Here is a 25,264-nt window from a genome sequence, read left to right on the forward strand (position 1 = left end):
AGAAGAAGAAGAAGAAGAAGAAGAAGAAGAAGAAGAAGGAGGAGGAGGAGAAGGAAGAAGAAGAAGAAGAAGAAGAGGGAGGAGGAGGAGTAGTAGGAGTAGGAGGAGGAGGAGGAGGAGAAGGAGAAGGGGAGGGAGAAGAGGAAGAAGAGGAAGGAGAAGGAAGAAGGGAGAAGGGAGAAGAAGAAAGAAGAAGAAAGAAGAAAGAAGAAGAAGAAGAAGAAGGAGGAGGAGAAGAAAGAAGAAGAAGAGTTGTTGTTTCAGGGGGAGAATGAAAGCAAGACAGACACACTCTAGCTGGTCTTGAAATCAACAGCCAAGCTGTGCACTGTCATGGAGAAGAGGTAGCCTCTGGGATCTGATAGTCTCAGCCGTTCAGATAACCACAGGAACCCCAGACAAGAACACAGCCCAGCTGATACTCTCAATGTAGCCTGTGAATCCCTAAGCCCAGCCGAGCCCTGCCTGGACTCCTATCCCACGGACAGTCAGAAGAGAAATACCTGCCATTTTCAGCCATTCAATTTGTAGTCATTTGCTACACAGAATAGAAAACTCATAGTCATGTGAAGAGCAAGTGGAAGGGCTTCCCAGCAATGAAACTGGGTATAAAAGAGGCCAGAATGTTCTAGAAATTAGCAGAAAGTCATCGTGGCTGGAACGAGAAGGTTCAGAGAGAGAGGCTGGCGTGGTGGCCAGGTTATTTTGCTAGCTCTGTGGAGAGCAGACTAAGGAAGGGAAAGGACCCACCCTGGGGCTCTTTCAGAAATGATGGAGGCTCAGTTAATGGTAGAGGCAATAGGAAAGTACGGAAGAACTGGTTCCATACAGTGAGCCCTGCCTGGACTAGGCGACTGAGGGAGAAAGATGGAATCAAGATGAGCATCTGGAGGAACAAGGGTGCCATTTGCCGCGTCTGGGGAACAAACCCAAGAACTTTGTCTTAGGCATGTTGCACTTGAGAAACCCATGGAGATGTCCAGTACAAAGCTAACTACCTGATCTGAAACTCAGAAGAGTTGTTTAGGCTACAGAAGTGAATATGGGCATGATCCACACACAGCCCCAACCCCACTTCAAAAAACTTTCTGTTCAGTCCCTAAGGCACTCTGCATTGATCCCATCCTGATCGCCATATCTGTAGCCTCACTCCTACCCTCCTTCTATACTGTAGGCAAACTAAGGGCAGGCATTGTTCCACACCTCTTTTTAGCCCTGTAAAGTGTAGTACATAGCAGATGCTCAGTAAATATCTCCTAAATTGAACTGCTACATCAGTAATATAATTTTCAATATAAACTACTATATATGTGTATGTATATATATACGTGTATTGGGTATATGTCTGTGTATTATCACAATACAAATATGTATTATTTGCATGACTAAATGATATTATAAATGGAATAGAGGGAAAATAGTGGTTCCTATTTCCTTTTTTAGTAATGACACAATCTTAAAGACAGATTAATATATAACTTTCCCATTGAAGTTCCTCAAGAGCTGCAGGTGTTTTGTAAAATATTTTTATTTTTTTATATTTGCTTTGCTTTAGTTTGCCTCTAGTACTGTTCAGTTTTTTCCCCCGCCCCCACCATCTTACTCAGTATTTGTTCTACTTTGGAGAAATACAAGCTGATAAATTTTTTTATCATCTGAACACACTTCCTCCTAGCTATTATACACATATATAGTATATGATTTTTTATCATTTAATATTCTACTAAGAAAAGTAGTATCAGAAAACGTGCAAAGAGGAAACTTTTTTCCATTCAGAAAATATTTACAAGAAATACTAAGATATAGAATACAATTTCAAGCGAAAAAATAAACAGAAGTTTTCCTATTTTAAGATCTTCTCAAATACATCTACTTTAGATGTTTTGCACTAGTGTAAACACATTGTAACACTTAAATTTCTGATGTTCTGAGGTGAAAGAGAATCAGTATCATAATTAGAGTTTTTTTCATTACAATGATTTTAATGTGAACAGTTCTTGCCTTTTTAAAAAATTACTTACATTGCAGTTCCCTGAAGCAAAAAATTCAGAAACATGTATACAACAAGGAAGAAATGATTAAGCAACTTATGATACATCTACAAGATCATCATGAAGCCATTAAAAGTCATGATTTTGAAAAATACTTTAAAACTTAGGAAAGGTCTATGATATATTAAGTGAAAAGCACATAAACCTATAAAACATAATTCAAATGTTGTAAAACTATATACATATGGGGTTCTCCACTTATAGAAATGCATAGAAAGAAAATTGAAATAAATTAGAAGGAAGTAGTAGCAGTGGTTATCTTTGGTGTTAGAATTATAGGTAATTTTAATTTTGCTACACATTTCTCCCCGAATGTCATTAAGTGGACAAATATCACATTTATAAAAAATAAAAGCAAATATTTCTTTTAAAAATGTCCCACTTTGGCCAGGTGGGGTGGCTAAAGCCTGTAATCCCAGCACTTTGGGAGGCTGAGGTGGGCGGATCACGAGGTCAAGAGATCGAGACCGTCCTGGCCAACATGGTGAAACCCAGTCTCTACTAAAAATACAAAAATTAGCCGAGTGTGGTGGTGTGCGCCTGTAGTCCCAGCTACTCGGGAGGCTGAGGCAAGAGAATTGCTTGAAGCCGGGAGGCGGAGGTTGCAGTGAGCCGAGATTGTGTCACTGCACTCCAGCCTGGCGCCTGGCAACAGAGTGAGACTCTGTCTCAAAAAAAAAAAAAAAAATGGCCCACTTTAGACTTACCCGACCCTTCTCTTTCTTGTGTTCTTGATGAATAGCTTGAATTCTTGCTGTCCACTTGCTTTCCTACAAAATAGTAAAAGAATAATTTATTTGCAACTGTAACAATGAGATCTATGCAATATGGAAGCTTCCTTTCTAGTGAGTACCTATGAAACCCAAATATCTATCAAGTACAATTTTAGCTGGTGATAGTTTGGCTCTCTGTCCCTACTCAAATCTCATGTGTTGGAGGAGGGGCCTGGTAGGAGATGATTGAATCATGATAGTGAGTGAGTTCTCACAAAATCTGGTTGTTTAAAGGTGGTTAGCCCTTCCCCCTTCGCTCTCTCTTTCTCTCCTGCTCCACCATCGTAAGACATGCTTGCTTCCCCTTCTTCCTTCCACCATGATTGTAAGTTTCCTGAGGCCTCTCCAGCCATGCCTCCTGTACAGCCTGTGGAGCTGTGAGTCAATTAAGCCTCTTTTCTTTATAAATTACCCAGTCTTTAGGTAGTTCCTTATAGCAGTGTGAGAGCAGACTAATACAGCTGGTATTTTTTAAAGACATATATACAGTCAAAAATGCTTAAATACATTTGCATCTAGTTTTAATCTTATACCATAAGGCAGGGGTCAGCAAACATTTTCTGGTAAGAAGCTAGTAGTAAATATCATAGGCTCTGGGGGGCCAGGCAACTTGGTTACAACACAACACAATACAGCTGTGTCATCCCACAACTGCACTGGGACAATTGTACTGGGACAACCCATGGATAAGATATAAGTGAACTAGCACCCATAAAATGTTGCTGGGACATAGCCAGTAACACTTCATTTACAAAAGTAGGTACTAGTTTGCCAACCTAAGAAGAAAAAAGGAAACACCAGGGTTTCTGAGGCCATGGGTTCTGAACTGACAACACAACTCACAGGACAGAAACAAAAGAAATTTAGATGGGACCTTAGGATTTTATAACCACATCCTTGAGCTCATAAGCAACCAGCTGTGGTCTCCAGCCTGCTGGAAACAACTGTCAACAGTTCAGTTTAGGACACAGCTCCTGGTCTCCTACCTAATACCAGGCACCTTGCTGAGTGGCCACTGGCAGGTTAAGAGAGGATGAAGAGACAGGCTCTGCTCTGCACTGGAGGCGAGTGGACGCAGCCATAGAGAATCCTCATATGATGTGTGTGATCAGGCCCCACTTAGGGACTACAGAAGTGCTGTAGCCTAGAGGCTCAGGAGAACTTTCTGAAAGAGGTGCTTGCCCCACTAGCTGAATGTTAAAGAATGAGTAAAAGATGGGCCCCAAAAACTAGGGGCTGCAGGACGGGCAGGAAAGCAGCCAGAACTGAGGAAGAAGATAGAAGGCCACGTTCTGAGAGGCATGGGCTGCTGGGCCACGGGAGTGTCAGGAAGGCAAAGAACAGAGTGAGATGGCCCAGAGTCCAGAATCTGAAGTACTCTGTGTGCTGGTGGGAAGTTCAGAATAAGGGACACTGAAGGACTTGAGACAGGACGGGGACACGGTCAGCCTGACTGCAGTGGAGCAGGTAGATTTGGGTTGAGGAGGCAAGACATGAGCATTGAAGCAAGAAGCAGTGGTCCCTATTTCTAAAGTCCACTTACCTTTTTTAGAATGGCCCAGACGTTTACCAAAAAATCCTGAATGTGTAAGCTCTCATCTCTATTTGCTTCCTGGTTTTAAAAAACTGTTCCCCTAAACCACTGTGACCAAAATAGCCAAGGTGAAGATTGTGCTGATTACAGAGGTTCACTTCCAAATGGAAGTGATTATGTTTGATAAGTGTAAGAGGTCATCAGTTGGCCAGTTAGCAGTATGTGTGTGTGTATATATATTTTTTAATTTTTTAAATTTTTTTGAGATGGAGTTTTGCTTTTGTTGCCCAGGCTGGAGTATAATGGCACGATCTCGGCTCACTGCAACCTCTGCCTCCCGTGTTCAAGCAATTCTCCTGCCTCAGCCTTCCGAGTAGCTGGGATTATAGGCGCCCGCCACCACTCCCAGCTAATTGGGCCAAGGTGGGTGGATCACCTGAGGTCAGGAGTTCTAGACCAGCCAGACCAACATGGTGAAACTCTGTTTCTACTAAAAATACAGTTAGCAGTATATTTAAGCTCTAAAATAAAATCTGGTGCTTCAATATGTCCTTCTACGGGTTTTGAAATTGAGAGCTACATCTAAAAGATGAAAAATCAATAGTGAGGTTATACTAACCAATTCAAATTGATTTTACAGAGGGAAGAAACTGTTGGGTATGCTATTTACCAACAGTAAGCATGTAACAAACACCTCTTATGACTTAGGCATGTTGTAGGAGACAAAGGAAAGACATAGTCACCTTCATGGTTACTGAAAAAGACAAACACTTTTCCTGCAGATGACACTCACTGTACATTACTTCACTAAGAAAAAGGAAGGCATCCACTGCCCCTGTCACCCACTGGCACATACCTGACTATCAAGAAGCTGCACGACATTCTGGAAATCCTGGGGATATGGAGAACGCTCTTCTTTAAACTCATGTGCATCTTTTAATGTGCCTATGTTGGACTTGATCTGCATATTGGACTTCTGGATTTCCGACAGTTGCTGTAAGATAAAATTCAAGCTTAGTACTACAGAGTACTACAGTTGGACTTTTTAAGACTGAAACAGAGAATAAATCAGGGAGCATGTAGGTGTTTTAAATCTGACTGCCCTCTTGAATGCTCCCGGTGCTTCTCCCACTTCTGCTTCTCTGTGGTTTTACTGATTTGTCTCTAGTGCTTGCTGATCTTCCCATCAGAATACATACAGGGTGAAAAAAGGGGAAGGAAAACCTGACTTTCTAATCTTAAACGAGTCTTTTTTTTATATTTTTGAGACAGAGTCTCATTCTGTCACCCAGGCCAGAGTGCAGTGATGTGATCATGGCTCACTGCAGCCACAACCCTTTGGGTTCAAGCAATCCTTCCACCTCAGCCTCCCAGGTAGCTGGGACTACAGGCATGCACCACCACACCTGGCTAATTATTGTAGAGACAGGGTTTTGCCATGTTACCCAAGCTGGTCTCAGACTCCTGGGCTCATGCAGCAACCTGCCTACCTCGGCCTCCCAAAGTGCTGGGATTACAGTCATGAGCCACCAGGTCCAGCAGGGTCTTACAATTTTTGATGGGCACTTAATAGGTGCCAGAAACAGAAGAAATCAATGCACCCAGTTCTTAAGCTAGTTTAGTGAGAGGCCAACACTGTCCAGGGACCACATCAGTAAATCCATTAGAGACACAACATTTTAATTTTACCCTTTTCTTTTGATGTTACTCCCAATGTTACTTATGGCAAAAACCCTCAGAAAACCACAGAAGGTAACACTTTAACTTCAGAAACAAAAGGATGGGAGAGTGCACTTCACTCCTCAGTGTAGGTTGCTCATAGTGACTTCATTTCAGAAAGGAGAGCAGGGAAAGGAGGAAGAAAGAGGAAATCTTCAGTGGAGAAAGCTGACAAACACCATCTCAGCCAGGTAGCCAAGATCAATAGCAACAGTTATAAATCACGCGCAAGGTCTCAGACAAAACATTCAGCTCTACCCCTCCTGCACAGAAATGCCATAGACATAGAGTAAATTACCAAACATGGCTGTGTTTCCATAAAACTTCACTCATGACACTGAACTGTGAACTTTAATGAAATTTTCCTCTGTCACAAATTAGTGTTCTTTTTTTCCAACATTTAAAAAATGTGAAAACTGGCTGGGCATAGTGGCTCACGCCTGTAATTCCAGCACTTTGGGAGGCCCAAGTGGGAGGAACACTTGAGGCCAAGAGTTCGAGACCATCCTTGGCAATATGGTGAAAGCGGCTCTACTAAAAATACAAAAATTAGCCACGTGTGGTGGCACGTGCCTGTAACCCCAGCTACTCTGGCTGAGGCACGAGAATCACTTGAACCCAGGAGGCAGAGGCTGCAGTTAGCCGAGATCATGCCACTTCACTCTAGACTGGGAGACAGAGCCAGACTCTGTCTCAAAAAAAAAAAAAAAAAAGTAAAAACTAGTCTTAGGTCACAGGCCAATCAAAAACAGGTGGTATGCTGGACTTGGTTCATGGGCCATAGTTCGCCAACCCCCACATTAGAGTTTAAAGAGTTTTAGGAAAGACTTCCCATGAATTCCAAAAGTATTTCTCTATTTTCCTGTGAATTCCAAAAGTATTTCTCTATTTTCTCTAATTTAAAACTTATTGGCCCCTAGAGGGAGCTCAAGCACCTTCACTCCACTCCCTTTCTTTCTTCCTTTTCACCAAAGAAGACTCAAATCAAATCTAACCAGGAAGCTTAGAATTCTCAGCAGGAGGACACCGATTGATTGGCTGCTTTCTAAAGAGGCAGCTCAGGTATCATCTATGCATGAGGCCAGGGCAGTAAGGACCAGGGCTGTTCCTATCGGGGAGAGGGGCTCATTTAGCTATAAACTGCTTGCTTTAGAGACCACACTCAGGCCTGGGTTGAGGAGGGGGCCTGGCAAAGGTTCTTACTCAGTCTTTCTGAGTGCTTCCTTCCCCTCCCACAGGACAGTGGAAAGTTCCAAAACTCAGGGAGGGGTTTTCAGTTCAAGGCTAACCTAACCAGATAGAAAAGAGGGACCTTCATAGAAGAGGGTCTTCTATATCTCACCATGAGTGTTCTGCACTGGAGTTTAAGGGCAAAGCTCCCATTCTCAGCAAAACATCTCTGACTTGCTCTGTCTCCTCTACGCCTCCCTGAAGACTCTCAGGAAGACGAATGTCTGCACAGGGTACGGTAAAGTAACTCCTGGATCCCCTGGCCTTAATGCCATCCTAACACCACCTCTCAAGGCAATCAATACTATAAGAATGTCTAGGTTTAATACTTACATATTCTAATGCTGAATTCTTTGAAGTTAATTCTTTAAATTGCTTCATAAACATCTCCTTGACTTTTTCCATTTCATCAACTAGTTTCTCCTTTTCTTCTTCTTTCCACCTATCAAATAACTTCAAAAAGTCTTCCTCTTTTGTTTTCTGCATTTCATATTCCTGAAATTATTTTAATACACAGGTTTAAAAGTTCTGGTCTGAAGAAAATAAGCAATATTTAAAATAAAAGTTCATAGCATCACTTCAAAAATGTTAGCTAGTATTGCTAATTTCAGTCAGGCTTGTAATAAATATTTCCTATCATGGCAAGTCTGTATACAATGGTTTTTCTAAAGGCAGCACACAGAATCCTCTTGTCCTTATATCCCTTAAAATACCAACACAGAGGCCCAAAGCCTTCAGCTTTTTGTGTTTTGTGAACTTGTATAAAAGTCATGCCATAATAGATAAAATGTAAATATACTTTAAAGAAAACATATATTGAGCAATAAAAGAACATTTCTTGGCACCATAACAATGTGGGTAGTGTAGCTCCATCCCACCCCAAAAAATACAAATTCAGATTTATAGGAGCTAGATTCAAGGTCAGCACTTGATTTCTCAATGATCTTCAGGATTATTATTATTTATTTTTATTTTTTATTTTTTGAGACAGAGTTTCGGTCTTGTTACCCAGGCTGGAGTGCAATGGCGCGATCTCGGCTCACTGCAACCTCCGCCTCCTGGGTTCAGGCAATTCTCCTGCCTCGGGCTCCTGGATCTTCAGGATTTTTAAAATCCAAATTGAGAGCTTGAACAACACTGTAAGATAACTAGCCCTAACAAACATATACAGAACTCTGTACCCAACAGTGGCAGAATATGCATTCTTCTTAAATTCACATGGAATATTCACCAGGAAGACCTGTTTTTAGTCCATAAAGTGTTTCTCAGATTGAAAATGATTAAAACCAAGATCACAATAGAATGAAGCCAGAAATCAGTAACAGAAGGGAACTGGAAAATTAGCAAATACGTGGAAATTAAACAACATGCTCTTAAACAACCAATGGGTTAAAGAAAAACTCCCTAGGGAAATTGGAAGATACTGTGAGGCTAATGAAAATGAAAACACAACATACCAAAATTCATGAGATGCAGCCAAATCAGTGCTTGGAAAGAAATTTATAGCTGTAAGAGCCTACATTTAAAAAGAAGAAAGGGCCAGGTATGGTGCCTCATGCCTGTTATTCCAACACTTTGGAAGGCCACAGTGAAGGAATCGCTTGACCTCAGGAGTTTGAGACCATCCTGGGAAACATTGTGAGACCTCATCTCTAACAAAAATTAAAAAACAAATTAGCCAAGCATGGTGGTATGTGCCTGTAATCCCAGCTGCTTAGGACCAGCCTGGACGTGGGAGGTCAAGGCTGCAGTGAGCTGTGATTATGCCACTGCACTCTGGCCTGGACAACAGAGAGAGATTCTATTTCCAAAAAACAAATAAAGAAGAAGAAGAAAAAGTTAAATAAATAACCTAACTAGAAAAAAATGATCAAACCAAACTCAAAGGCAGCAGAAAGAAAAAAATAATGAAAATTAGAGCAAAGATAAAGCAAAGAACAGGAAAGCAATGGAGAGAATAAATGAAGCCAAAATTTGGTTCTTTGCAAAGATCAACAAAACTGACAAACTTTTAGCTACCCTGACTAAGAAGTGAAAGTGAGGACATGACAACCAATCTTAGAGAAATTAAAAGGATTAAAAGGGAATATAATAAATAATTGTACACCAATAAATTAGATAAGCTAGATGAATGGACAAATTCCTAGAAACACACCAATTACCAGACTGACCCAAGACAAAGGAAATTTCAATAGAGTTTCAATAAATAAAGAGATAGAGTTAGTAATTAAAACCTCCTAAAAAGGAAAAGTCCAAGAAAATATTAGATGGCTTTACTAGTGAATTCTACCAACTATTTAAAGAAAATAACATAGAATCCACAAGAAACTGTTAAAGTAATAAATTCAGCAAAGTTTCAGAGTATAAAACAAAAAACAGCTATATTTCTATATACCAGCAACGATGCAAAAAACAGTTATATCTCTATATACCAGCAACAAACAATCCAAAAAAGAAATTAAGAAAACAATTCCATTTATAATAGCATCCCAAAGAATAAAATACCTAGAAATAAATGTAACCCTAAAAGGTGAAAGACTTGTACACTGAAAATTGTCCAACTTTGTTATAAAAATTAAAGAACACCTAAATAAATGGAAAGACATCCCATGTTCATGGATTGGTAGATTTAATATAGTAAAGTGGCAATACTCTCCTAAGTAATCAAGAGATTCAATATAATCCCATTCCAATAACCCTCTTTGCAGAAATGGAAAAGCCAATCCTCAAATTTATATGGAACTATAAGAGGCCACAAATAACCAAAACAATATTAAAAAGAAAAACAAAGTTGGACAATGCACACTTATCCATTTAAATTAGACATACAGACTAATGGAATGGAATTGAGAATCCAGAGATAAACCCAAACATCTATGATCAACTGATTTGTAACAATGGTGCTAAGAACATTCAATGGAAAAAGAATAGTCTCTTCAATAATTGGTGCTGGGACAACTGGATAAACCACATGCAAAAATATAAAGTTGGACCCCTCTCAATCTAAATGTAAAAACTAACTCAAAATGGATCAATGACCTAAATATAAGAGCTAAAGTAATGAAACCATTAGAGTATATAAAGAACCCATACAGCTCAACAAGAAAAAGGCAAACAACCCAATTTAAAAATGGGCAAAGGACTTGAATAGACAAATTTCTCCAAATAAGATATATACAAATGGAAAATAAGCATGGAGAGATGTTCAATATCATTGGTTGTTAGGGAAATATGAATCAAAACCTGATGAGATACCACTTCCCACCAAATAGGATGGCTTTAATTAAGAAAACAGAAAAGTATAATAAGTGTTAGTGAGGATGTGGAGAAATATGAACATTACTGGTGAAAATGTAACATAGTACAGCTACTGTGAAAGACAGTTTGGTGGTTCCTGAGAAAGACATAAAATTACCATGTGACTCAGCAATTCCACTCCTAAGTATATAATCAAGAAAAATGAAAACATATGTCCAAATAGAAACTGCCACATGAATGTTTATAGTAGCATTATTCATTATAGCCAAAAGGTGAAAATGAACCAAATGTCCATCAATGGATGACTGGATAAACAAATTGCATATACATACATACAAACAATGGACTATTATTCAGCAAGACAAAATGAAATGCTGATACACGTTACAACTTAGATGAACCTCAAGAACATATGTTAAGTGAAAAAATCCAGACGCAAAGGTCACACAATCCTTTTTCGTTTTTTGGGTTTTTTTTTTGGAGATAGGATCTCATTCTGTAGCCAACTGGAGTGCAGTTGTGAACACAGCTCACTGCAGCCTTGACCTACTAGACTCAAGCCATCTTACTCCTTCCTCAACCTCCTGAGTAGCTGGACCACAAGTGCATGCCACTACCCTCAGCTAATTTTTAAATGTTTTGTAGAGACAGGGTCTCACCATGTTTCGCAGACTGGTCTAGAACTCCTGGGCTCGAGCAATCCTCCCATCTTGCCCTCCCAAAATACTGGGATTACAGTTGTGAGCCACCACACCTGGTTTGCATATTTTTTAAATGAAATATACAGAATAGGAAAATTTGTAGACATAAAAACATTCGTGGTTACCAGGGGATAACTGTAGCAGGAGTGACTATTTAATGGGTACAGGTTATTTTTCTGGGGTGTTGAAAATTTTGAAACTAGAGAGATGGTGGCTGCACATCACTGTGAATACACTAAATGCTACTGAATTGTAAATGGTTAATTATCTAAAAGAGATGTTGGTACACCATTGTTCATTCATAGCAGCACCAGTCATAACAGTTAAGAAGTGGATGCAACCCAAGTGTGCAACGGACCAATGAATAAGCAAAATGTGGTATATATACATATACCATGAACTATTATTCAGCTTGAAAAAGGAAGGAAATTCTGACACACGCTACAACATAGATAAACCTTGAGGATGTTATGCTGAGTAAAATAAGCCAATGATGACAAAAAGGCAAATACTCTATGCTTTCATTCATATTAGGTATCTAGAGCAGGCAAAATCATAGGGATGAAAAGTAGCTGGAAGCAGGTGGGAGAGGAGCACTGTTATTTAATGGGTAGAGTTTCAGTTTTTCAGTATAAAAATGTTCTGGAGATTGGCTGCATAACAATGTGAATATACTCACCACTACTGAAATGTATACTTAAAATGGTTAAAATGATATCATGTTATATGTACACTACCACAATTTAAAAAGAGAGAGTGAGAGCGAGCCCATGTGGAAGACAGAGGGCTCCGTCAATTATCCTGTGAAATGACTGCCGTTTCCCCTAGAAAGTCACACTTCCTGTCCCCATGGGAGAAACAAGAACTGAGCACACTGTCACTTCAACAGTGACAAGGAAAGAAATGCTCTTCGGTGGCCTTATTCCTCCATTAAGTATATCAAAGTCAACCCTCTGTTGGATCAATGGTGGCATACGTGGTACCCATGGTGTACCCACAGTGACCCACAGAAGTCAGAACCCAATGCATCATGGCCCTCTTTCCCCTTGGGCCTTCCATCGTCCCAGTTATCTGGGAATGAGTCATTACAAGCACCCAATGGGCTGACACATGGGTCACAAAGATGAGAAAAAAGAAAAAAGGAAACAGATTAGAAGTATGAAGGGAACTCAACCCACTATTGGTGGCTTTGAATATGGATGAAGAGGGCCAGGAGCCCAAGAGTATGGGCAGCCTCATGGGAAATAATGAGCAGCCCTCCCTCAATGAACAGCTTGGAAGAAAGTGTAGACCTCTGGCCTATTCCTGCCAGGAACTGAACTCTGCCAACAACCAAGTAAGCAGGAAACACTCTGTTCTATGGCCTCTACCAAGACACATGGTCCTCCTGACACCTTGACTGTAGCCCAGTGAGATGTGAGAAGTGTCAGACTTATTTTAACCAAAATCGTTCTCTATTTTTTGAAAGCCTTTTAGAAAATTGAGGTGGAATTCATGTAACACACAATGTACTTTCTAAAATTTTGGCTAGAATAAGTCTGACACTTCTCACATCTCACTGGGCTACAGTCAAGGTGTCAGGAGGACCATGTGTCTTGGTAGAGGCCATAGAACAGAGTGTTTCCTGCTTACTTGGTTGTTGGCAGAGTTCAGTAATCCCAGCACTTTGGGAGGTCGAGGTGGGTAGATTATGAGGTCAGGAGTTTGAAACCAGCCTGGCCAACATGGTGAAACCTTGTCTCTACTAAAAACACAAAAATTAGTTGGTCATGGTGGCACTTTGCTGTAATCCCAGCTACTTGGGAGGCTGAGGCAGAAGAATTGCTTGAACCGGGACCCAGGAGGCGGAGGATGCGGAGGATCCACTGCACTCCAGCCTGGGCTACAGAGCGAGACTCCACTTCAAAAAAAAAAAAAAGAGAGAGAGAGAACTATATTTCCAGTGATGTGCTTTGTAGTAAGATACTAAAGAGTAGATTGGCAATAAGAAATACAATCATCCTGTCAAGTTCTACAGACTCTTAAGTGTCCTCTGTTTATTAAAGTCCATGGCATAACTGAATTACATACAGTTAATTGTAATTAAAACACCACAGAATTCTGCCTGGTACCTTGGAGAATCTAACCGCACTGGCATGGTGTGCAGCCTCTAGCTCAGACCTGGTGAGCTGCAGCTCCTCCTTCAATACGACAATCTCACTCCGGAGCTTCTCAATCTGTGCATTTTTCTGAGACTCTGTTGGAACAGAAAATTGTGTTAAAATACCATCTCTTACGAAACATACCTGGAAACTTATGGGGTACAGTCCTATTGATAAGACAAAGGAAACTGCTCTCTTACTTGGGATACGATTACTTGTTTCATGTCACATGAACCAATTTTTGCTCTTTAGAGTTTATTTGCAGCCCTTTGTATTTTGGGGCACTGAATTATTTTTAGCAGATTCTTTCAGGGAGCAATAATGGTAACAAGGAACAATACAGGGTGCTTTGACCCAGTAGCACTCTGGGCTCTTCTTAGAGGTGCCTGTCTCAATCAGAGAAGGCAAGCATTGGCTTCCTCTGCAGGAACCACCATACTGAAGTCTCTGGTTGCCATTCTTCAGGCTCCCACCAAACTCTCCTGAGGACCCTATCAGTGCTAATACAAGCAGAGGGCTGGGGGGTGCATTCAAAATGCAAACTTGGGCCATAGCCTATCAACTGGGGTAGAAGTGAGGTACTGAAAGCTTGTAAAAGGAAGCAACAAGTGAAAGGAAGAATACTTATGTACATGTACTTACATGCAGATAGATGTACACATGACTGAATGGATGTACATGTGTCTGTGAGTGTAGACATGAAAGGTATGGAAACCAAAGTAGAAAGTCAGAATCTCAAAGATGACCTGAAGAAATAATACTCATTTCAGAGTCTGAAACCCTCTCTGAAACGAGTATAAGTTAGAAAAAGATACTGAAACAGAAGAGAAAGAAGGTCAGTTTCACGCTAAAGAATGGTAGATTAATTAAAATAGTTCGTCTTTTCAATATACTGCTAACTTTTATCAGTGGTCCAAGACTTATTAATGAGATTATTATGCTGTTAAGTTTGTTTCTACGAAGCTTAGCTATTTCCTAAATAGTCTAGTTAACTAAAATGGGCAGAAATGGAAACAGCCTGGCCCAAAATGGAGGGAAATGCAGGTAATTGAGTAAATAAGCCAAGCACACACGTCTAGATACTGAGAACATTTAAGATCAGAATGAGGTCGGGCACAGTGGCTCACACCTGTAATCCCAGCTCTTTGAGAGGCCAAAGCAGATGAATTAGTTGAGGCCAGGAGTTCGAGACCAGCCTGGGTAACATAGCAAAACCCCGTCTCTACTAAAAAGAAAAAAAGATACAAAAATTAGCCAGGCATGGTGTTGGGCACCTGTAGGCCCAGCTACTTGAGAGGCTGAGGCAAGAGAATCACTTGAACCCAGGAGGTGGAGGTTGCAGTGAGCTAAGATGATACTACTGCACTCCCGCCTGAGTGACAGAGGGAGACTCCATCTCAAAAAAAATAAATGAAAGATCAGAATGAGAATTTCTGTGGGTTACTGTGGCAATCTGCGGGAAGCTTTGATCTGCCCATGGAGAAAGAGGCTTTACATTCTTTGCTTTTGAGAACACTTCAATGGTAGGAAACCTGGCTCCTTGGTAACCCCCAGAGTCCCCTCCCATCTCTTGCGTCTTCATTTTGCATACCATCTATATTGTTGGTGGTACGCACCCAAACACATCTTAGTATCTACCATATCAAATGAAACAAAAATTGTCCCTTGGTCTCACATTTCTGTCCAGATGAAGGCTCATGTCTCAGCTCTCCTTCCCAGTAAGCATTATTGAAACCAATATCTTGATACAGTCGGACCACTCCCTCACAATTCTCAGCTCAGCTAAATCAGACTTTTGTCCCCACCTGTCTACTGAAGCTGTCACCTACAACTGTCTTGACAACAGCAGTCCATTCTCAGTCTTCATATTACTCTGTACCTCAGGAGCATTCGACATGACTGACCACTGCCTCCTCTGTGAAATACTTTTCCCTTGGTTTCCATGACAACATACTCCCCAAGTTTCCCTCCAGCCTTGAGAAAGACTATTCCTCAATCTCTGCTGATGCCCTTTCTGAGCTCCTAGCATTGGGAAGACCTTGGGGCTGGCCTCACCCCCTTCTCTTCTCTATCTAGGTGGCCTCAGCCAAACCAGCTCTACTCCAGTGATTCCCAGATTTAAATCTCCAGCCTGGGTCTCCACCTCAAACTACAGCCCTCCAGTAACCCCACTACCTGCAGGTCCATTGCACGTGTGATGTAAATGCACCTATGGCAAGCACAAACTCTCATTCCTCTTCCTCCTTCAAACTAGCCCGCCACCCAGTCCCTCCATCACAGAAAACATCACATCATTCACCCAAACATGGAGGACAGAAACTCAGGGTCATCTGTAGGTTCTGGGTCCACAACATATCCGTTGCATCTTCACCTGCCCACGTGCTTGGGGACAAAGCTGGTCTAGGCCCTGGTCTCTCTCACCTGGGCTGCGATTGCAGCCTCCTCCCCTCACTCATCACTGCTTCCACTGTCACCCCAACAGTCGTCTCCATCCGCAGCTAGAAGGGTCATGCTAAGGTACAAGTTAGATCATGCCCCTCTCCTAACTAAATTCCTCCAGTGGCCCCCTGTTATGCATATAAAGATGTACACATTCCAGTCCATGCCTTCACGACCTCCCTTGATCAGGCCCCCAGTGCTCCAGCCTCACCGCACACTATCACCTCACCCATTCTATTCCATTCCACCAGGCCTGCTTTTTCACAAACACAACATCCCGGCACACCTCATGCCCTTTACAGTCAGTGTTCCCTTGGACTGCGACACACTTTTCCCAGACTTTCACCCCACCTGGTGTCACTCTCTACCCCATTGTCCTGGGCTATGATCTTCATTGCATTTGCCAACATTTGAAAATAATTACTCATTTATCTGTTTAAATGTGTCTCCTGAAGCCCCCTTAGAATGCAAGACTCGAGAGAGAGAGTGGGGCTTCTCCGTTCTGCTTGTGGCTGTATCCTCAGCATGTAGTGCACTGTATGCAGCTCCCGAGGGCTCCATATTTACTTACTGAATTGACAGGGACCATGATTCTTCTTTTAAAAGGATTGAGAAATATACTGGACCATGTCTCATTGCCAAAAGAAAAAGGGGGCAGAAAGAAAAGACCTTTGAAACAGAGCTCATTACTTACCAAAACGAGAATTTTCTTCAGCGTGGCGGCGTTGAATGTGACTTTGTAGAAAAGCTTGGTTCATAAAGGCCTTGTCACAAAAATGGCACTGAAAAAAAGAGCAACAAATCCAAGTGTCTGTAACGAGTGTCATCCCACTTAATTGCAGTTATAATTCAGGTACCTGATCTGGCATGGTGGTTCACACCTATAATCCCAGCACTTTTGGGAAGCTGAGGCAGGCAGATCACCTGAGGTCAGGAGTTCAAGATCAGCCTGGCCAACACAGTGAAACTCCATCTCCACAGAAAAATACAAAAATTAGCCTGGTATAGTGGTACGCACCAGTTGTCCCTGCTACTAAGGAGACTGAGGCAGGAGAATCACTTGAACCTGGGAGGTGGAGGCTGTAGTGAGCCGAGATTGCGCCACTGTACTCCAGCCAGGGCAACAGAGCAAGACTCCACCTCAAAAAAAAAAAATCAGGTCTCCCTGAAAGACACCATTCTGGCAAAAGATACTGAAAGCATGACTAAAAAGAGACACATGAGACCAGGCCAGGCACGGTGGCTCATGCCTATAATCCCAGCACTTAGGAGGCCAAAAGCGGTGGGGGTGGGGGTCACTTCAGCCAGGAGTTCAAGACCAGCCTGGGCAACATGGCCAGAGCTCATCTCTACAAAAAGTGAACATATAAGTAAATAAATAAAAATAAAACCAGGACATTCCTCCCAAACTGAACACAAGGCAGTGAAAACCATCTATTGACAGTTAAAGGAGCCCTTCTGGTGCTTTCTGGAGCCCCTGTCGCTGCTCTTGTTAGACTGGCAGCTCCCATGCTATCAACAACAACCTGCCGGTGCCACTCCAGCCACACCAGCCTCCTTTCTGTCCCGCAGGCCCGCCAGTCCCAGAGTCTTTGCATCACTGTTGCCCCTGCCTGATCTTCCCCAGACCTTCCTCCCATGGCTGGCACCTTCCTGACATCCAAGGTGTCATTCATCCAGCATCTTCCACGCTGGCGATGATGGGATGCCCTCAACAAGGTCCTCCCTCAAGATCCTCCTGCCAGTCTCTGTCACATCACATTGTCTTATTTTCATCTTAATACATCTCACTGGCTAATATTTTCACGTTTGTGTACTTCACTTGTTTATTGTCTCCTACCCAGTCCCTCTGGGTTCTAGAACACAGCCTCTGAGGGCGGGGGCTCCAGCTTATCTATAGCTTTGTTGCCAGAGCACAACCTTAATACATGAATGAACAAAAGCTTGGAAGTATAACCTTTCAAAATAAATTTTCTGAGAAAAAAGAAATCAGCTCCACCTATACCTCTGTTTTTCCACTTTAACATTGATTCAAATTTTAAGCAAAAATCCCATTTATTTCATCTATATCCTTACCCCTGGATTACTCTGAAGTAAATCCTGGATGTTATATATTTCATTTGTAAATACCTCAGAATGTATCTCTAAAAGAAAGATAGGAGCTGAAGACAAATCAATACCATTATTCCACCTTATAAAATATAAAAATTAAATCCTTTTTAAAACAGATATCCAACTCTTTGGATAATTTTTAATTTTTGTTAATTTGATAATTTTCCCCATATGTCACATATTGTCTTAGAAAAAAACATTCGGTTTGTTTTGGAATAAATATTAATAACTGGATCCAAATAAGGCTCATATCCTGTAACTGATGGTTACGTGTCCTAACACTCTTTTAGTCTATAGGTCTCCCTCCACCTCTTTGGTTTCTTCCTATCCTTTTGCTGAAGAGGCTGAAGCTTGTCCTGCAGAGTTTCCCTCCGTCTGGATTTTGCTGTTTTCATGCCCATTGTGCGTCACTGAGCATGTTCTTCTGTTCACCATACTGCCTTAGTGTAACTTTATCCACACTGCAGGCTTTGGTTTCTAAAACTAATATTCTGTATATTTCTTTTCTTTTCTTTTCTTTTTTTCTTTCGGACAGTGTCTCCCTCCGCCACCCAGACTGGAGTCCAGTGGCACAGTCATGGCTCACTGCAGCCTTAACCTCCCAGGTTCAAGCAAGTCTCCTGCCTCGGCCTCCCAAGTAGCTGGGATTACAGGTGCCTGCCACCACTAATTTTTGTATTTTTAGTAAACATGGGGTTTCACCATTTGGCCAGCCTGGTCATGAACTCTCAACCTCAAATGATCCGCCCACCTTGGCCTCCCAAAGTGCTGAAATTATAGGCGTGAGCCACCAAGCCCGGCCCACCCTGAGTTAAATCTAAGAAGTGCGTATATGGTGTGTCTTTCATTAGTCTATGCACTTTTTTGTATATTTATAATATTCTAATACTAGTTTTTATTTAAAAATCAATGAGGCTTTTCTTTTAAAATTCTCCATATATGGGTATTCACTATATTGTCATTTTAATTTTTCTGTGTTTTAAATTTTTTTAAATAAAATATTGAGGAAAAAGACCTTACACATTGCCATCACTACTTCCCTTATACACAACACACACACACACACACACACACACACACACACACACCCCAGTGGGGAAAAAAAGCCCATTAGGAGATGTGTGTGTGTCAGTGTATTCAAGCCTTCAAGAACAGACGTCTTTAATTTTTTTTGTCTCAGCTACTCAGTTCTTATAATTTCTTAAAGCAAAGAAAATTGGAACAAAGAGAAGTGGTATGAGAATGAGAATAAGACCACAATTCCTCTAAGGTCCAACTGATAATGCTATGGACCCAATCATTGTGTCAGAACAAGGAGTCCAGGCTTTGGGTTTTCTGTATAGGGGAAGAAAGAAAAACTGACATGACGGTGGTCATATGAATGGTCACATTTTGTAATATGTCAGCTTTGGCATTTGTCATGCCACAGAACATTTCCCCTCATTCCCAGGTATTAGCTAACACAGTAACAACTAACTATAGGTCAAGCACCGCTCTAAGCACAGTCCATGCACTAAGTCATTCAACCCCCATTAACAACTGCTATATGGTAGGTACAATTAATATTCTCATTTCACAGAGTAGATACTGAGGCACAGGGAGGTTGAGCAACTTGCCAAGGTCTGGTAGCTGAAAAAGTAGTAGGTATCACTCATTTGATAAATTAAGTCATTACCTTTTAATTCTTACTTATCATTCACATTTGAAAACCTTCTCTTAGGCCGGGTGAGGTGGCTCACATTTGTAATCCCAGCACTTTGGGAGGCTGAGGCAGGTGGATCACTTGAGGTCAGGAGTTCAAGATTAGCCTGGTCAAAATGGTGAAACCCCATCTCGACTAAAAATACAAAAATTAGCCAGGCATGGTGGCACATGCATGTAGTCCCAGCTACTCAGGAGGCTGAGGTGGGAGAATCACTTGAACCCAGGAGACAGAGGCTGCAGTGAGCCGAGATTGCGCCACTGCACTCCAGCACTGTTGCCTGGACAACAGAGTAAGATTCTGTCTCAAAGAAAAAAAAAAGAAAAAGAAAATTTTCTCTTATAACAGCTGTTTCTATGGTGACCCCAAAAAAGGAAAAAAAAGGTTTATAAACATACAATTTCAGTATGTTAGAGGTTTTAACATTTCACAAGATGACTGCTAAAGCTGGAGTATAATAAACTTTTAAACATGTTAAAATAGAATCCATTCTATTCGTTGCACAAGAAAAAAACTGTCTTAGCACTATTTGTAAATATTTAATTGTTAAGCAGCATTTGTGAAACAAATAGGCAATTAGCAATGCCCGGTGTCATTTGAAGATTATACCTCAGGGTTATCTACCCAAGACCAAACACTAAGTACTTTTAATAGTATTTTATTTTTATTATTATTATTTTTTTTGAGATGGAATCTCGCTCTGTCACCAGGCTGGAGTGCAGTGGCTCAATCTTGGCTCACTGCAATCTCCACCTCCTGGGTTCAAGCCATTCTCTTGCCTCAGTCTCCTGAGTAGCTGGGATTACAGGCTCGTGCCACCACACCCAGCTAATTTTTGTAATTTTAGTAGAGATGGGGTTTCAGTTTCACTCTGTTGGCCAGGATGATCTCGATCTCTTGACCTTGTGATCCACCCACCTCGGCCTCCCTAAGTGCTGGGATTACAGGCATGAGCCACCCTGCCCAGCCTCTAATAGTATTTTTTCCTAACTATTCCTCTACCTGAAGAACATTCCTGCTGGGTCAGTCCTGAGCAATATTAACTCCATCATTTTCTCTGCCCTGTACCCAGTTCTCTCCAGCATTCATGCATTGACTCCACGATTCCTAAGTCCACTGAGGCATTTTAAGCCATAGTTAGCCAAAAGGACTAGAAAGTAAGAGCATGGCATCAATGTTGTTAATCTGTTGTGTACTTCGATATCTTTCTCAGTCATTGTTTATGCCTTCTGCACATCCTCCAACTAGTCAATAACAAACATATACATTGGTTTATGTTATACTAAAAAATACTTGGACTCAATATCTAACCCAAAACAGTGGAAGATTAAGACCAGAAGATAAAAGCATTTTATTCTTTAAATACTGTTGTTATGTTAGTGAATGTTCTGGTTCTTAGAAATTTTTAGGATCTGCAGCTCACTGTGAAATGGTTCAAAAGTAGTATCTGTAACAATATGTCCACAGAAACAGCAGAACTGTGGCGAATGCTAATAATTGGGAAATCTGGGTGAAGGTCACATGAAAATTCTTTACATTCTCCTGGTAACTTTTCTGTCAGTTTGAAAATATTTCAAAATTTGTACAAATGAGAAAAAGGCCCTACAGATTTAAACATTCTGGATCGTTTGGTGGCTGACTTCAACAGCAATTTGTATATGGTTGTTTTCATGATTAGGTTGATTAGGAGGAGGAAAGAGTTTCAACAACCAGAATATGGAAGTTATTCTTAACTTCCATAAAGCACCGCAGACGACATTTGTTGTTTAATTATTAAGCCCCTGGTCGTCTGCGGAGGGTAATGAGCCATGACATTTGTTGGTTAAAATGACGGTTTTTGCTTAAAATACTGTGTCTTCTGATATACAATATACATCTTTAAGAAGAAAGAGTGGTGAACCAGGACAAGCCTCTCAAATGTGACACAGCTGCCCACCTGGTAATAGTTGGCTCTGGCCTCGATCATCAGCTGCTGGGAGGCGATCATCTTCTTCCTGCGTTTGCACTCTTCCTTGAGCATCTTGATCTCCCCCGCCTGCTTGGAGAGCAGATTCTTGCTCTGCTCGCCGTCGCAGTAGCTCAGGCGCAGCCGCTCCTCCAGGGTGTGCAGCTGCGAGGTGAGGAATTCCTGCGAGTGCAGCAGGTACTCGATGGTGAACTGCGCCAGACGGATGAGCTTCAGCAGCACCGGATCCACCCCCGACTGGCAGTGTGGGCACTTCTCGTCCTCCAGCTTGCAGAAGGTGATGTTCATGATGTTCTCCTGCAGCGTCAGCACGTCCACGGCCCCCGCCACCTTGTCCACGTCGATAGCACTCAGCCGCCGCCAGTCCACACTCTCCAGCCGCGGCTTGAACTGGAAGAAGGGCAGGGGCCCCAAAGCCGAGCTGGGGGGCGCACAAGCGTTGGAGGCCGCGCCGGCTGCGGCGGCGTCGGGCCCCTCCGGGCAGCTGGAGAGCGGGTAGTAAACATGCTTCTGGAAGGGCTGCGGGGGGGACAAAGAGAGCGCGATGGGAGGCGGGGATGGGGGGTGGGCAGGCTGGGGAGCTGGGGGTCCAGTGGAGCCCCGCTCTTTCCCATCCCGGCTTCACACCTCTTACCATGCTTGCAAGCCAATCCGCCGCCTCTGCTTGCTTAGGCGGAGCGGGCGGTCTCCTCTACCCAGCCCGGGCCGCCTTCCCGGCCGCCGCCGCCACAGCCCTCAGGAACGGGAGAAGGCCGGGTCCCCTGCTTCCGCGGCGGCGGCGGCGGCCTAAGGTCTGGGCATCCAGGACGTTGCTATGGCAGCGCCAAGGTCCGGACCTGGAGCAAAGGGCGCGTCCGCCCGCGCGCGGTCAGCATGCGCCCAGGACCCTGCGGGACCAGAGAAAACCTCTTGGACGAGCCCGAGCGGACACAGCCCCCCACCCGAAGAGGATACCTCCTGGACTCGGCTCCCCAGGGCGCCACTTTCCCTGGCCTTCGGGGCTGGACACTCCATGTCCCTAAGGCAGGCGTGGGGAGCCACATCCCTGGAAACCCTCGGTCCTAACTGCCATCCCTGGTTATTTATTCACTGCAGCCCTGGCCTTAGGCTTTGAAATTAGAAATATCTATTCATTTCATCACTGATAAGAAAAGAAAAAAAATCCATTCATCCTCATCTTTTACACACGATATAGAAAACATCAAGCAATAAAAATACATATAATTAAATGGGGTAGAGGCTGCAAAAAGCATGAGGAAGCTTTTGGCATAACAGAAATGTTCTTCATTTTGATTGCGGTGATTACCTAGCAATATACACTTGACCAAATTCATCATTTGTATCCTTAAAATTAAGGGTGCATTTTTATTATATCTCAATAAAGTTGTTTTCAAAACAACTTTGAAATTTGCAGTTAATCATATTTGATGGCAGGCTTTCTAGATTTCTTACACCCAAGTTGCTTTTTAAATGGAGGCTTTCTTCCTCTATAGGTTAGCAGCCTAAATGTAACATTTTGATAAAAGTACAAACCAAAATATGTAATACTTCACCTATCTTTCCAAAAGGATATATTCTCAAAATGCTGAAGGTAGAAACAGACAAAGGGGAATTTTACCAAGTTTTATAGGGCCATGGTATTACCTTGCAAACTTGGGTCAGGGCTGCATTCTGGGTTTTGGAGAGGCTAAAATATTTCTAGCAGCAACTTGTAGACCTCAGGCCTCTCATTTCTGTGGGTCTTCTCGGAGCCTCCAGTGGTTACAACAGAGATCAATAAGCTGAGGAAAAGCCAGACATTCCCCAATCCACCGGGGAATTCCTGCTTGGACCAGACATCAGGAATTTTTTTTTCTTTCCTAATATCCAAATATGTGAACAGAAGAAAGGAAAATACAATTCAGAGTAACTGGAAGCAAAGTGGTAATATCAAATATATTTAGCGCTTTCCAAATATTGTTAACTAGAAATAAACCCAAGCAAAAACATCCAGGAAATAAAACACGCACTTCATATGGTTTCGAATAAACCATATGTCCAAGTATTTTTTAATTGGCCTTTAGAAAAACAGAACGATTTCCTACAACCAGGCATAAAAGTGCTAAAGACATAAATAGGTTCAAAGTTTGATTCTGTCATTTACTCGCTACCTAATCTAGAACAAATTGTCAGCCCTAAGACTCGGCTTCCCCCATGTATTTAAGGGCATCAACACACCGACCTGACAGGTCTGTAGACTCTGGGCTCCATCCACTGGGCTGCGGGATCAGCGGGAACAAGGGCTGTGGTCTCTCTTGCTCACGGATATATCCCTACCACCTAGCAGAGGACAGTCACGGAGAAGGCTTTCAGAATTTGCTGAATGGACACGTGAATGAAGAACGATCGAATGACTTAGGCGCTTAGTTAAGGAAACATCAGCTCCCGCCACCTTATCCCTCCTATTTCGCCGTCTCTGGCCTGTTAGAAGGATTAACCCATGCTCTGGGCCAAGGGCTTCGGGGCTGAACGTGGGGGTGGCCCGCGCGCCCCCGCTGAGGTCTGGGCGCAGTTGCCTGCGGGCCTGAGGCGCCCATCTCCGTTGGCCGCCACACTCCATCGTGGGCGCCGTGTGGTTGTCCACCCCTGCCCCCCTTGCGTGGATCTCGGTCACAAGATGGCCGGAACAGGAAAGAAGGGGGCATGCTTTCCCGTTCCCTCCCTTCCCCATCCAGGGTAGGGCCCCCAGCCTCGCGCGGCGCCTCAGGTCGCAGGCGCATGGCACCGCCTGGCAGCAGAACCCGAGAGACAAAGGCCGAGAGACGCGGGCTCCGAGCAGACCTCGGCGCCGGCGGCGCCCCTCCTTGGAAGGCAAACGGGTGGTGGGGGCTGCGGTGGCTACGCCAGTCGCATCTGCAGCGGCTCGGCTCGCAGCCTGGAGAGGCAGGAGGGCCAGCTTCCCGGGTATCGAGATGCCGGTCCGCCACCGGCTCCTGTGGGCGCCTAGAGCATCCCAGGTCTCGGCTCACCCCAGCTGCGCGCTCCTGGGCAGGTGCCGGGCGCTGCAGGCGGACGGGGGCGACACAGGGGACCCAGACCCCAGGGTCGCTGCTAACCCGGGCAGGGCCTGCGGAGGCCGAGGAGCAGCAGAGCGGAGAGAGGCGGACCGGCTCCTTCTTGCAGGGAGCAGGATGAAACGTGTCTCGTCTGGGCAAGTTGAGGCGAGGCCGGTCGCCTGGCGCAGCTCCAGGTCCTTCCAGACTCCAGATCGCGGGCGACTCGGGATCCCCCACCCCCCTCCCGCCCCCTCCCCTCCGCGATCTCCCTCCGGCTTCTTCCCTCGGTGTCCCGGCTCCTCTGGCAGCTGGGCGGGACCGCGCGCTTCTAGACCGCAGCGCTAAAATGCGCTCCGCCAATCCGGCAGCACGCGCAGACACGTGGTGCCCGGGCGCGCTCTGTTGCTGGCGCTGGATGCTCACCCTAGGAAGGCTTTTCAAAGAGAAACCAGATTCGCTCCTACCCTGTGGTTGGCCTGGCCCTCAGCAAGCTAATTTCCCTCAGGAGCTTTATGTGAATTATCTTCCAAGAAGAGATGAGTTTTTATCGCAGAAGTCTGCAGATGCAAATGACCTTGAAAAGGCTATCTAATGTAGCCCTGC

The 25,264-nt window shown here is 43.4% G+C and overlaps 1 protein-coding gene across 7 annotated transcripts in view; it reads right to left on the bottom strand.

Moving 5' to 3' along the window:
* DZIP1 (DAZ interacting zinc finger protein 1) overlaps window positions 1-24,961 on the bottom strand; it is a 63,808-nt gene extending 38,847 nt beyond the window's left edge. For 5 of the 7 annotated variants that reach the window (XM_032277498.1, XM_032277497.1, XM_032277496.1 and 2 more), the window contains exons 1-10: window positions 24,635-24,959; window positions 23,848-23,945; window positions 23,271-23,485; window positions 22,261-22,513; window positions 21,597-22,145; window positions 16,541-16,628; window positions 13,378-13,502; window positions 7,641-7,802; window positions 5,215-5,352; window positions 2,759-2,821 (exon numbers count right to left, since the gene is read on the bottom strand). In XM_032277498.1, coding sequence (XP_032133389.1) covers window positions 2,759-2,821; window positions 5,215-5,352; window positions 7,641-7,802; window positions 13,378-13,502; window positions 16,541-16,628; window positions 21,597-22,145; window positions 22,261-22,263 — 1,128 coding nt within the window. In that variant the 5' untranslated portion in view covers window positions 22,264-22,513; window positions 23,271-23,485; window positions 23,848-23,945; window positions 24,635-24,959. Of the gene's footprint in view, window positions 1-2,758; window positions 2,822-5,214; window positions 5,353-7,640; window positions 7,803-13,377; window positions 13,503-16,540; window positions 16,629-21,596; window positions 22,146-22,260; window positions 22,514-23,270; window positions 23,486-23,847; window positions 23,985-24,634 lie in introns of all 7 variants that reach the window. The other 2 variants (XM_032277494.1, XM_032277493.1) reach the window with 2 other exon arrangements.
* Window positions 24,962-25,264: the final 303 nt, after the last annotated feature.

The sequence above is a fragment of the Sapajus apella genome, unplaced genomic scaffold, assembly GCF_009761245.1.
Source record: "Sapajus apella isolate SASKATOON/1434 unplaced genomic scaffold, GSC_monkey_1.0 scaffold9, whole genome shotgun sequence".
Taxonomy (NCBI): Eukaryota; Metazoa; Chordata; class Mammalia; order Primates; family Cebidae; genus Sapajus; species Sapajus apella.